General features: G+C 47.6%; 1 protein-coding gene across 2 annotated transcripts in view; it reads left to right on the top strand.

Annotated features, from left to right (window-relative positions):
• The window catches only part of LOC140901626 (opioid-binding protein/cell adhesion molecule), a 328953-nt gene that overhangs the window by 234967 nt on the left and 79477 nt on the right, over nt 1-14509 (top strand). For both annotated transcript variants that reach the window (XM_073320814.2, XM_073320813.2), the window contains exon 3: nt 6485-6610. In XM_073320814.2, coding sequence (XP_073176915.1) covers nt 6485-6610 — 126 coding nt within the window. The remainder of the gene's footprint in view (nt 1-6484; nt 6611-14509) is intronic.

Genomic DNA, 14509 nt, shown 5'->3' with positions numbered 1-14509 from the left:
TATACCGCTGAACTCCAAGTTCGCCTCATAAATAAGGGTGACTTTTACCTGGCATACACCTGAACTTTAATAACCTGAAATATATTCTGGGCTGGCGAGGCAGGAGCCTTTAACACCATTTTAGTCTGCTGTCTTGGTGCTTAATGCCATAGCATTTTAAGCATGTTTTTTGGCTCCACTGCTTCCCGAAGTGGTTTTTAACAATATTTTAGCAGCCTAAGCTGTCTCAGGCAGCTAAGAAACACTTGTTGCTGGAAATAATGTTTACCTCGGTAACATCTCTACATCATTGTGACATGTTTAAACATTAAAAAATTGTTTTGTATTTAGCTTGTTTTTAAATTGGAGCAAAAGCATAAATTTTGGATGGGGGGAGCTTGGCAAGGGTGGGTTTCTGTGTGCATGTGTGGTTTGTTTTTCTTTTTTGCCCGAGTAAGTGGTATGAAATATTCCAGGTGAAGCATCCAATGACATTGCAGTCTGGAGAGCTGGGAAGCAGCATTTTTTAACATGCTTTAATTGCTTTTTGCCGGGGCCAGGGATATTTATGGGTTAGGAGATTGCCAAGTTATTTATTAGATGGAGTATCTGGGGATAGACTAATATAAATCACTTAGGCTGGTATTGAATATACCAGACACTCAGTAATTTAAAAAGCTTTAATAAAAATGCTAAAATATGAGACTTGTCTTTAGCTGTAATGAGACTCAGTTATCATGTTTTTATCAGTGATTTTCAGCCTTGGGGTTTTTTTGGGGTTTTTTTTTTTTTGCACAGAGCTGGAAAATGAGGACTTGACCCCCTCCCTGTGTCTGGCATTCCACAGCATCTGGCCCCAGCCTTTGATCTTGCAGGCATAACCGGTAGCACTTAGACATCTTGATTTACGGGTGAAATATCAGAAGCTCTTCCTGAAAGTCACATGCACATAGGGAGCTCTAGGTCTGGCCATCAGGCCTCCAGGGCCAGCTGTAGGAGTCTAGCTCTGCAGGGAGCATCTCTACATAGCTGTCGCCTATGTCCAAAAGACATTCTTTCTTTCTTTCTGCGTACCCTAAGCTGGAAGGACTTTTCACTACATGCCCATGCAGCCTGCGTTAGCCATGTAACGACTGTCTCAGCCCTTTAGTTTTCTACTTCAGAAGCCTCCCTGTTATCACAGACCCAAACTATCCATTCTAGGGCAGATGTTGCCCTTTTACTACCCTCCCAAGCTGTCTTCAGCCTCACACCCGTGGGCATTTCCCTGCTTGATCAGGCTACCCCAGTGACTCATAGAATAAGCACGCCTACTTTCTGCTCTGATTTCATCCCACATGGAGATTTAGGAGCCCACGCCTTTCTCATATAAATTAAAGGCAAAAATAATTCTCTACTTCTACTCTCCTTCCCCCTCCATTAGATCTTTCCCAACGGGTCCTGTGACTAACGCTGCTGGCCTTTGGCAACTAGGGAATGGCTCAATGCCTCTAGCCTTGATTGGGATTCTCACATCCCTGCTACGCCAGCTCTGCTCACACCTGTCTGCTGTTGGCAAGAAATCACCATTCCAGCCTGCAGAATGGGAGCGGGTGGGGTGGGGGGTGATGAGGCGAAGAGAAGGCAGAGGAGGGTGCAGGACACACGAGCTGAAAGGAATCACAGAGGGATAATAGGGTAGGGGAAGGAGAGAGAAAGAAGTAGCAGCAGGAAAGAGAGGGTCAAGACTGAAGAAAGAGGAGGAGGAGCTGATACTAAAGCAAAGGGGCAAGAGGGAGTTAGTGAGACAGTGGAACAAGCAGGTGCTAATAGAATAGGAGTGAGGTGGTAGGGCCATGCATTAGATGGTAACAGGTGCTTTCATCTCTAAGTCAGTGGTTCAGATCCAGCCCAGGTTAATGGCCAGAAATGCCTGCCCTGAGTGAAATTAATTTGCCATCCTCGGCCCATTTCTGAGTGTGCATGTCACAAAAGCACCACTGTGACAGGCATTGGCCAGCAGGCTCAGCAGAGGCTAAAAAGGGAACAGACCAGAAAGACTCAAGTCAGGGTGGGAGGATGTGGGGGGAGAGGGTTTCCAATCTCCGGAGCCATCAAGCCAGTACCTTGCCCAACGGACACTGGAAAGAGAGCCAAGGGAGATGCCAGGGGAAGGATGGGCAAGAAGTAACCCCTTCTTCTTCAGTGTGTAATAGACTCTATGCCTTGTGCACATTAAGATGAGGGAAACTGTGAATAAGGCTATAAATAAACGTGCCAGGAGATGCTCTGGAAACAATCATTATAAACCACCAGAGCAAAGCGCGAGTAGTTTGTGATGTCATCAGCATCATGGCATGTATTTATATCCCTATAATTCATAATCATTTGTTCTCATTCCCTATCATCTCTCTCCACAAAATACAACACAGGGGCGAGATGCAATCATAAATATAACAGGATCTGAGCTGACATGACATGATATAAAGCAGCAGGGTTCTGGGTGCTGCTGCCCAAGGGCGGGGATTTAGCTGTGCACTGCATAATGCAAACCTCTCGGCAGACTCACCACCTCAAAGGAGTCTGGCTTTCCTAGGAGTTAGGTGTAACCAAGCTCAGGGCCCCGCTGTGCTACGAGCAGTTCATATTCAAGAGACAGTCCCTGTCTCAAATAACATACTACGCGAGGGCTAGATTGTGGAACTTACACGTCACCTCCTCCATGCAGGATGGATCACAGTTACCTGTGCTTAAATGGAAGTTTATGTTCCATGTAGGCCTGTGTAATCCTGGATAATCTTCTTCATTTAAATATAAACCACAAAACTATTCAGTCATGCCATGCTCCTTATACAGTGCCTTTAACAGACTTCAGTACTGCCCTGGCAGAGACCATTCATCCTCTCCTTGAACTAGCTTCTTCCTCCCCTGCTTTATGGTGGGAGCGAAAGATACCAAGGACATAATCACTTCCATAGCAACCAGCTGTGAAGGCGCATACAGGAGATTATGATTTCAGGTGGGGAATAAACAGCAGAGACACAGATGAATCCTTGAAGAACACGTTTTCACGCCAGTGTCCTTTGTAATAAAGAGCCAGTGAAGAGAAATACAGAAAATTTAGGACGGAGGGGGCTGAATAATTTCCTCGTCGGATGTTTTTCAGCTTGCCATGAGATGTCAGCCATCCTTTAAATCTGCCAGGCTTTATATCGCCAGCAGCAGAGTGGGGATTGAAAACTAAAGATCTTTCCCCGAGCAAATTCAAGGCATTGTGAACAGCTCTCTAATTCTTCCTGCTCCCAGCAGTTGAGAGGGGAGAGTCAGAACTCAACCTCCACACGGCGGGAGATCTTCCCTCCAACCACCCGCTGCTTTGCAGCATCACAGAATGAAGCTTTCCTAAATGAACATTTTGAATAACCTGCCTGGTTAGCTGGGTGCTTGCCTTCATTGCTGTAGTGTCTGAGGGGCCCACAAACTTGAAGGAAGTTATCCTCACCAACTCCCTGTGGGCAGAGCCATAAGGGCAGACTGAGGTCCAGAGAGAGAGAGAGAGCATTGCCACCCCGTAAAATGTTACCGGGAGTCTCGCCATATTTGGTCATTTACTTACAGCCTCAGCGCCTGGACCAAGGGATTATGGTGGGGACTCTCGAACAGAAAACCCCAGTCCTCATGGTTGTGAGGAGAAGCTTGAAATGTGGGTACCCAAAAGGGCTCAGAAACCAAAGACACACACAAGACACACTCGCTCCCTTTCTCTCCAAATGATGCTTCAGCTTCCTCCTCTGTACAACTCTTGGCCTTTCTGAACATTGGGGATTCACAAAAGAGGATGAAGGCCCCAGTTTTCAAAAGTGGCCTTTAAGTCTGGGGGACCCCATCTTGGGCTGCCCAAGTTTAGGGCCTAATTTTCACATGGAGTGGCTCTCAGCCAGGGGTATGCGTACCCCTGGGGGTAGGCAGAGGTCTTCCAGCTCTCACAGGCTGTTCCTTGGAGCTGTGGGTTTTTAGCACCCTTGGGCGCTTCAGGGTTGGGCATAAAACATCAGGGGTCCCTTCTGAAAAATTTGGCCTGAGTGACTTGCCAGGGGTCAGCCAGGGCATCTGTGGCCGAGCTGGAAACTGAGTCCAGTGCTTCACTCCAGCTCCCTGGCTCCTTTTCTGGCCAAACTCTTGTTTGTTTATTTGGATTGCTACATAATTAATAACCTCTCCAAAATGTCTAGGCGCTCCTGACACCACACGTAGGTAGCAGCTTATCCCCTAGAATTAGCAGTGCAGAACTGAACCAGTTACTACCATGAAGCCTTGTCTACTTCAGGACTTCCCTCCCATCTAGCCAGGGTCTAGCTGGGACCACCTCCTCCGCAGCAATATGGAAAGGGCAGGGTGGTTACAGCCCCTCTCTCAGCAGCCTCACCTGACCCCCACATTGAAAAACTCTGCCCTACAAAATTCATTCCACACAGCTCAAGCCCCATTTTCTTCAGCTACCTCTTTAATAACTGCCACAGTGGGGACTGAACCAGTGACCTCCAGAGTTTAAAGCGTGAGCTGCTACAGCTTGAGCTACAGAGGCAGTGTTGAAAGACTTGACAGTGCCCTCCCTTAAATCAAGAGGGTTCAGCCTTGGGTTTCTCTGGGATAATGTTTTGGACATTGTTTCTTTAAGAGGCGTAGAAAACAGAAATTAGGCTTGCTGATGAGAGAGGTGGGTCTGGAAGTAGGCGAGCTTTGAAGTGTGGTGCCTAGCTGCTGTGTTTGCTGGGTGAGACATGAGTTTGCCATTAGGTGCATAACTTCATTGCAGAGAGCCAGGCAGCGATGAATAAAGGAATGGCTCTGGTGTGCTCAGATCATGAAGGAATGGGGATAATCCCTGCATGACCTCATGCCTAGGCTGTGAGAAGGGGTCTTCTGGGGTGGTCTCCACAACCTTAGGACTTGTGGTGGTGCTGTAGCCCTGGACTGCCAGACAAGAGCGTGGCACTGAATCCAGGAGCAGGCAGGCTGCAAAGCAGACAGGACCTGAATTCCCAGGGCAAGAAAGGAGTCACACAGCTGGTTTAGAGGTAACAGCTGAAAGGGATTTGAGTGCTTTTTCTCTGTGAATAGCTGAGGGAGGTGGAAGAGGATGGGGGCTCTGGGAGGGGAAAGGGTCATCTGAAAAGACCATCTCAGGCTTTCCATTTTCAGGTGGGTAGGGTGGGGAATTGTGCTACTCCCAAGCACTCATTCTATGGCAGGGAGGATACCAGGTGTCTGAGGTCCTGGGCTGTGTCCCATATCAAATCAGTAGGGCGTGGTTTGAAAAAAAAAACAAAACCCATCCCTTCTCTGCATGGACAGAGCTACACCAGTAACCGCCTAGACATGGACAAGGATTTAAAAAGCAAGTTGGGAAATTTAAAAAGCCTACAGACCTGGGTTACAAACCCAACAGCAAACGGACAAGGCTCATAAGCAGCAAGAACAGCACCTTAGAGCAAGAGGGCTGAGCATTTAAAGAAAAAAAAAGACCCAAATCATAATTAGCAAAAGGGTGGGAGGGGCAGGGAAAATCTTGTCTTCCATTCCATCTCTTTCCCCTTTCTTAAAACACCATCTGCAGACTGTAAATCTTGCAGGGCACAAGCCTGTCTTCCCACCTGTCTGCAAAGCACCCAGAGCGCTTGTGGGCCCCATGTACCACCCAAAGGCAGTAACTATGGCTAGCACTGTAAGGGCCTGATCCACAGTGCATAGAAATTCCACTGACTTCGATGGGCTTTAGATCAGGCCCTAAAAGCGTCCCAAGGGGTTATATTCTGCCAGGAAGAGACCCCTGGGCCAAGCTGTGAAATCTTGTTCTATGGTGATGAGATCAGGAGGCTTGTTTCGGGTTCATCTCCGATCACTACAAAATGTGCTTTATGTGATGAGCCCAGACAGATTTCAGTTGTTTAAGCTAATCCCTCAATGCTCTACTGACCAATGTTTGGTAGCAGTGTCGTGTTTTTTTTGTTGTAGTAAGTTGACTGCTCTATGCTATTAAAACTTTGCAAAAAGAGAGGGCATTTCAAACTGTGGGATGTGCAAACCAGCTGGATGCAAATGGCCAAGCTCCTCCAGTGTCCAGCACGTCTCTTTTAGAAACAAGGGGTACTTGGAAAGTAGGAGGGTTCTCTTCTGGGATGGTGGAATATGTCAGTGCTTTGGGCTGTGGAATGAGGCTGTAGCTCCTGAGTGGGGGCAGCATGCATGAGGAGGGCCTTTGAACAGCTGGCATTGCATTGACACTTCAGTAGAGACATCCCAAGCGTAGTAGGGGAAGCACTAGGAATGTGGTTTGCTCCAATCTCTTTGAACCTGCATAATTCAGCCCTGAGCCACTTCAGACGTGCTGTACCAGAGTGGAAGGCTTGAGATTGCCAAGCATTAGGGATCCCGCTGTGTGTATGTGCATGGCAGAGCATTGGATGAAACACAGTTCTCATGAATTTCTCCTCATTCTCTCTCTCTTTCTCTCTCTTTCATCTAGTTCCTCCCCAGATTATAAACATCTCATCAGACATCACGGTGAACGAAGGTAGCAGCGTAACTCTCATGTGCCTGGCCTTTGGGAGACCAGAGCCTACGGTGACATGGAGGCACCTGTCTGGAAAAGGTAAGAGGATGCCTTCAGATGGTCAGGGGGACTTCGGGCATCTGCGATGGTTCTGAACAGATACACTCAAATGCAATAGGGGACTGGCCACAGGAGGGATTGCTCAGTTTTTCTTCCTGTGTATTTCTCTCTCTATGAGCCTTTGCCCTTAGTCCTTGGTTCCTGATAGTGTTCCTGGAATTGTAGTGAAGGAATGGCACCAGGAGTCAGGACTCATAGGATCCGTGTAGGGCTCTGCCTGATTTGCTGCGTGGCATTGGGCAAGTTACTTAACTCCTCTGTGCCTCAGTTTCCCCATGTGTAAAATGGCCATCATGGAACTTGCGTGGGGCTAGTTACTTAACTTTGCTGTGCCTCAGTTTCCTCAACTGTACAATGGAGATCCTGGCACTTGCCTACTTTTGAGGGACACTGCAAGGTGTAAGTGATTAATGATTGTAAAAATCTTTGAGGTCTGTGGGTGAAAGAGGCTAAATAAACACAAAAGTCTTAAATATTTAGATGTTTGTTTCCTGGGTGAAGCTTCCAAGCTCCTGCTTAGCAAGCAGGAGGGATTCGCTCCCATAATGGGGTGAGGGACGAGGAGTTATTATTCATAACAATAATACGCTGCATGTTGCTAGCCCCTTCTGTCCCAGCATCCCGAAGCATTTTACAGACACTAGTGAATGAAGCCCCTCTATCCCCCAGAGACACAGTGTCAGTGCCATGACCTTCATTGTACAAAGGGGGAAACTGAGGCATGGAGCGACGAAGTGACTTGCCCAAGGATACACACAAAGTCAGTGCTGGGGATGAAACCCTGGAATCCCAATTCCCAGTCTTCTGCTTTAACCACTAGAGCTCACTCTTTGCTTAGAACTCTGACTGTCGGGTTGTTTTACAGGTTGTTTTTCTCTGTGTATTCATAAACCTGCTGAATATTGTACTTCTGTGATGCTTCCCAGGGGTACTCAGGGCTGGGTGGCATCTTGCTACCACCTGCCCTTAGTGTGTGTGTGTCTGCCTGTTGTGGGTGTGCTCCCCAACAGCACCGGTCATGGCAAACCCAAGCCTCCCCTCCTGGCCTTGCAGGCCCTGTTGTCACAGTCTGACCCCGGAGGCCTCCGAGCATCTCCCTGGACTGTCCAGCCCCTGGTCCGCTGGACACTTGCAGTATTCATTGATCCGCTGCTTCCAAAGAAAGAGGACAGCCCAGCTTACCAGTTCCCCATTAGATCACTGCTCCGCTTAAATTACAGCACTTAGATTAGTTTATAGTGACGTCAAGTATAACATTATTTAACAAAGCACAGAGATTCAAATGGTAGCAAGTAGAAGTCTTGGAAACAAACGATTACAAAATCAAATCAAAACACGCACTCTAGAGCCTAGATTTAATTAACCAGATACTCTCCTGTCTAGTAAAGAATTGCTCGCCCAAAGTCCCTGCAGTGCTTCACAGCCACGCTGGCTGTGAGCCTTCTTTCATGAGACGTGAATATGGTCACTTTGCCTCCTAGGTCAGGGGTGGGCAAACTATGGCCCGTGGGCCACATCTGGCCCAGGCCCTGAGCTCCTGGCCGGGGGGGGCTTGCCCCTGGCCCCTCCCCCACTGTTCCCCCTCCCCCGCAGTTATGCCGCTGTGCGGGCAGCATGGCTTGTGCCCGCCCACCTCCCAGGCTTTCCAATAAGCCTGTCCTGCCGCTCTGAGCGCCCTGGTAAGGGTAAGGGGATGGGGGGAGGGCAGGAGGTGCCGGGAGGCAGTCAGAGCACAGGGGGCGGTTGGATGGGGCAGAGGTTCGGGTCGGGGGGGGGGGCGGTCAGGAGACAGGAAGCAGGGAGGGTAGTTTGGAGGGGGGGTCCCAGGGTTTGGGGGGGACAGGGAGCAGGGAGGGTTGGATAGAGGGTGGGGCCCTGGGGGAGCAGTTAGGGATGGGGGTCCTGGAAGGGGGGCGGTCAGGGACAAGGAGTGGGGGAGGGATGGATGGGTTGGAGGTCCCAGGGGTCCTTTCAGGGGGCGGGTCCCGGGAGGGGGCAGTCAGGGGACAAGGAGCAGGGGGAGTTGTTCTGAGGGGGGCAGTCAGGGGGCAGGCTGTTTGGGGAGAAACAGCCTTCCCTACCCAGCCCTCCATACCATTTCGCCACCCTGATGTTGCCCTCGGGCCAAAAATTTGCCCATCCTTGTACTAGGTGAAGGATTCCATGTGTTGCTTTGCACTCCAAAATATACCAGACTTATCCTTTGTCTTTTTCAAAAACAGGTAACCCCTCCCCCTGCCGCTATTTGTTTCTTCCAGTAGAATTCCTTTCTTGTAGATTTTACTCTCTCAATTTGCACCTGGCTCAATATGCAAATAGGCGTTCGATACACAAGTGGCCAGACAGGGAGATTGGTGTCAGTTACTTCCTGCCTGATAGGAACATCTCCAAGGTACGTCACCTCCTAGTGATCTGCCGTAACCCCAAGACCTGAAGAACATCATTTTCAGTGTAGGTACGTAACTCCTTAAACATTATCCGCCCATACACTTTGCAGTGATTGTGACGACAAGTGGGAAACTGACTCTCAGCAGAGACCTCACACGCCACCCTTCAGTGGACTGTTATGCCAATATCTGACCCAGGGATCCTTGTACAACCTTATGCACCCTGTTTCCTCTGCAAGTTGGCACCAAGGGTCACAACCACCAATGTGAACACTGAGAATGTATGTGCACGTGTGTCATGTGTAAATTGACATCCACACACACACACGCGCACGCATGTTCTCCAGTTACTCCTTTTGATGCACTGGGCCGTTAAAAATACAAGCAATCATGGGCAATCAACACGTCATGTTGCTTTTCTACCTTTGACATGGCCTGGCAGCTGCATTCACTTTACTATGAATCGTGAAGCATATTTTTTTAACGACAGTTCACACCACGAGGCGCACCATGTCTTAGCACAGCGGGAAACCGAAGTAAAAGGACATTGCCACTTCAGAACTCCTGTAGGTAAAGGGCTAATAGCGCTGACTGGAGGTGATGTAAACAACCTGCATCCGCCCAGCTTGGCTGAAGTATCTAAAACAGTCCTGACCTGCAGTTCAAACCTTGCTACCCTGGCCCATCCACCTCTGCAGCTGCATCTCATCTCTTAACGTGGAGCATAATTCTCGTTTCTCCCCCAAGTCCTGAAATGGAAGCTGTCCGGCAGTGAGCGATGCGGTGTCTTTGTGTCATGTGTTTGACTGCAGTATTTGACTGCAGCACACTAATGTTGGCTATGTCTACGCTGGCGATTGAATGACAAAACGTTTGTCCTTCAGCCGTGTTAACCCCCCGTCCCCAAAAAAAGACACAAGTTTTACCGTGACAGGTGCCAGTGTGAACAGTGCGTTGTTGGCAGCCGACAACGCAAATGCCGCTCGTTGGGGGTAGGCGTTTTTTGTTGGCAGGAGAGCCGATAAACAGCTGCTACATGGCGTGACTTTTAGCGGTATGGCTGTGGAGATGCAGCCATGTCACTAAAAGCTGTGTAGTGTAGACATAGCCTTTCTCTCGTAACTAAGCTTAGGTCCCAGATCTCTCCAGGCAGGGTATAAAAGACTCTTGTGCTGAGACTCAGAAGATCTGGGTTCAAGTACCTCCTCTTCTCCCTGGGTGATTCATGTCACTGCTCTCTGCCTCAGCTTCCCCGTTTGTAAAACAGGAATTCTAATATTTCCATTCTTCTAACCTTTGTCTTCTCTATTTAGACTGTAGAGTCTTCAGTGAAGGGGCGGTCTCTTACAATGTCTCTGTACAGCGTCTAGCACAACGAAACCCTGGTCTTGGTTGGAAGCTCTAGGTGTTATTGTAGTACAAATAATCATCATTATCATTGCAGGCAGTGGTATTTGCTCAGATCCTGCAGCAGGAGAATAGGACCCCTGCTTGTCAATCCCCATCTCCAGAGAGGAAAGGGGGGCTAGTTCCTGGGTTAATTGAGCTGTTCTGCTCTTCCTCCTCCTATTACTGTGTTTTTCAGGCCAGAATGCGGGCGGGTGTATCTGAAGCTTTTGGAGTTAGGAATGCATTTGATATTGATGCCTGGCTTTGGGTATCCAGTAAGCATTAAGAGGCAGGTACGCAGCGGCAGGGGAATGCCTCCTCTCCAAGTGAACGCTGCTAATGGCAACGTTGTCTCACTTTCAAACAAACGCCATGGCCCAAGGTCAGGAAGCCCAAAGAACCTGATTCTGATCCCACTCACACTGGTGTAAATCTGGAGTAACTCCGTTGACCTCAATGGAATGATGCCAGGGTGACACTGATGTAAGAGGAGAATCAAGCCTGGTTCTGTCTTCAGCGGTTCTTACTGAGCGTGACCAAGGCTACATCGGCCAGTGATGCCCAGATGATGTCTCCTCGACATCTTTAGCAGCCTCATTGGGGTAGTGTGGGTGGATTTTAAAAAGGGCTGAATCAGACTTAGCATTGCACTTACATAAGCTAGTCGGTTATATCAGCTAGTCAGATCTCATGCTTCTGGATTAAGCTGATTGCTTCAGGAGTAAGGAAAAGATTTCCTCTTCTTTATCCCCAATGTTCCATAATTGGCCAGATATCTATATAGTGGGATGGAGCAGCAACCTTGTTTTAAAACAGTGGGTCCTGACCACTGCCAAAGCCTTGGTATTGAGCTAGCTGGACCAGTGATGCACTGATTCACTGACTCCTGAGTTCACATTATCTGAGTTCACATTATTTATTTGTACTCACAGATGCCTCACAGTTGTAACAAAGTGCTTTCTGTATAGCTAAGCGTGAAGGAGGGAGACATACATTAACAAGGTGTGTGGAGGCTCAGCCGCGTGCATGAATCTACATGGCTAAATCCGTCCCTTTCCAGTGCTCTGAAAACTCGTCAGTAGTAATACGACTGATACAGTTCTTAGATATGCTATGTCTATAAAGCCAAATTCTGGCCTTGGTTATGCACCCCAATGGCTTCCTTAGGGATGTACTGGAGGGGAATTTGGCCCAATGTCTGTTTAGTTTTTTTAGCTGTTTAAGTAGATTTAGTTCTCATAAAAGATGCTATAGTGACAAAAGTTCCCTGTTTATCTAAAGAGCATCAGCAGTGTGGTATGGTGTTCCCCATGACATCCTGCCAATATGTCTCAGCCCTTCCCTGGCAGAACTCCCCTATGCGTGAGAGAGTAATACAGCCTCCATGTCCCATTCAGGGCTGGTCACACTGCTGTGACTGTCAACAAGGGGCTGTAAGTGCCAGTGTTTTTTCTGCTGTAGACCAAGAACTGGACTGATTCCTTCAGACCCCCAAATGTTCATCTAGGGACAGCTACAAGAACCAGCCAGTCTCTTAGAGGTGAAAGCCTCTGTCTCCTGTTACCGGTAGTGCAAGCAGAATTTATTTCTTACCAGTATGCTGCACCAGCTAAAGGGGGGAGTAGAGCCCTGTCCTCCAGCAGGGCTGCTGTACAGACCCCAGATAGGAGATGCTAGATGCAGCTGTGTGGAAGGGCTGGGGGCAGGCTAGGTCTGCTCCTCCTGTGTCTTTCCAGTATGGCGTACCGGCTATAAATATCTGCTGGTACGGCATACCGGACCGCACCACCATACTTCCCCACTGTGTCTTACTGAACCATGGAGCTGGCATAATTCTTGCCATCCTTGTTGAGAAGAGAGCAGGTGAAAACATTTACAGCGAAGGCACTTGATTTACTGTGCACTGCAGACAAAGGCCTCCCTGCCACTGACGGGAGCTGCCAAAGCCATACGTCCATCTGCTGCTGCTGCTGACCAGCGGCCCAGTCAGTTTGTGCTGGCAGTAACACCCGCTTTTGTTCGCTCCTGGCTCTCCTGCAGTGCTGCTCTAAATCTCCTAGCTCTATTCAGTCATCTCTGCTGTGCCTCACGGCAGCCCTGCACCTGCTCCCCAGCTTGCTTTGCATCGAGACCAACCCTCCTTTTAGCTCTTCCCTCCTAAAACGTCAGGCCGGATCTTACAGACATGTGCCTTAAGCGCATGGCCATGCAGTATCTATTCCAAGCACCGGCAGGATCCTCTTTCTCTTGGCTCTTTATACTACTTGATTGCAGTATTCAGGGCTCCTGCTTAGCATAATAGGTTTGTTCTTTCATCTCGTCACTCTGTGACTGACCATCGTAAATCACCTGCTTCTCCTCAGAGACACTATCCTACCAGACCCTACTTTGGCATGTCTGACCTGTATGTATCCCCCCAATCGCCCATGGAGAATATACTGCCAAAGATCGGGTACTTATTACTTAAACTGCCAGGCAGATCTGGAAGTTTTGGGGCCAATGGGATTGAATAAGGAGTGAGAGTCAACACAAAATTAGCCCATCCAGCCATGGTACGTATGTGCATAGTGTAGGTGGAATTATGGGAATAATGCTTGCCACGTAAATGAATCATGTACCAGAGCATGTATGATGAACATATCAGAAACACACATAGTACATATACCATAACTGTCAGGACTACATTTTTACAGTATGTATATTGGTAGATATATTACATGCTTTTGGCATGAATTGTATACATGTGTTGGCATGCTTACGTTATGTAATTTGGAACAATTGTTACATGCATTTTGGTATGCATGTCGTACAGTAAATTCCTCTCTCAAGTTACACCAGTGTAAATGTAAAGTAACTAATAGTGTTATTTACCAGATATATAGTAGAGGTAAACTGATGTTACTGGAGAGAAGAATTTAATGTATGACACACATGCCAACATGCAAAACATGTGTAAGACATATTTCAAATTATACAAAGCACCTGATTCATGCCAAAGGCATGTAACATATCTACTGACATATGTACAGCATAAACACACAACAAAACATGGATAATGTGTAGCAAAACGTGTATCATATATGTACAGAACCATTACTATCTGCACTAAAGCATAGTCAGTGCAAAACACAATACATGTAACAAGTGCGGCTGTATAATACACAAACCAATTTCTCTCTGCAGCCAGTGAAGAAAGACATCTTTACAAATGTTTGAAATCCCCAGTATGTATTTAGTTGATCCTAAATACATATTTATATAAGCCTGAAGATCTTTTTAAAGGCATCTTGGCTTCTGGTAAATGCTTCCACTCACTTTTTATAGACTGTACATGGAAAGATTTAAAAAAACAAAATCATAAAACCCCAAGGAACTGAAATACAGCATTGAAGTCACGATGCAAAGGGAATGCTGGGGATATTCCAGGGTCAGACTGACCATCAACACTAAACTCAGCTGATATCTTTATCTTTTTTTCTTTTGTTTTTATGGCTTTTATTTTTTTAACTCCCTGTCTTTTGTCCGTTTCTGTCCCAGCCTTTAAACACAGAGGCCTTCATTTTCTGAAGGGCTTAGTGATTTTGCATGTCTCTGGTTTTGGGTGTCCAACTCCAGGGACCTGATTTTCACCTGAGCACATTGCCCTCTGAGAATCAGGCCCTTTAAAAATCTCTCAAGTTGGGAACGCCAAAATTAAGACCTCAGAAATCACGAGGCACTTTTGAAAATGCATGCGAGGGTGGCTTTTTGTTCCTTTTACTTCATTTTTTTTATTTATTTGTTTTGAGGCCAATGGAAATCTAGCTGCATGCAAATGTTTCTTCCAAAGTATTTCTGTCTCCCTTCCCCCTCCCCTCTTTCAACTACTGAATGTTCATTCATAGGCACCAGGTCAGGAAAGCCTTTAAGCACAAGGTTAATTTTAAGACATGCTCAAGTCCCTTTGAATTCAATGGGAGCACGTGCTCAAAGTGAAGAAAGTGCTTAAGTGATTTCTTGAGTAGGGAGGCGTTCCTGAATTGGGGCTGCAGAGAGGCAGGATGGTCCAATGGTTAGAGTCCTCATCGGGGACATGAGAGAACAGGCTTCAATTGCACGCTCC

This window comes from Lepidochelys kempii, chromosome 22 (genome assembly GCF_965140285.1).
Source record: "Lepidochelys kempii isolate rLepKem1 chromosome 22, rLepKem1.hap1, whole genome shotgun sequence".
Classification (NCBI taxonomy): Eukaryota; Metazoa; Chordata; order Testudines; family Cheloniidae; genus Lepidochelys; species Lepidochelys kempii.
This window is presented reverse-complemented; position numbering and strand designations above follow the sequence as displayed.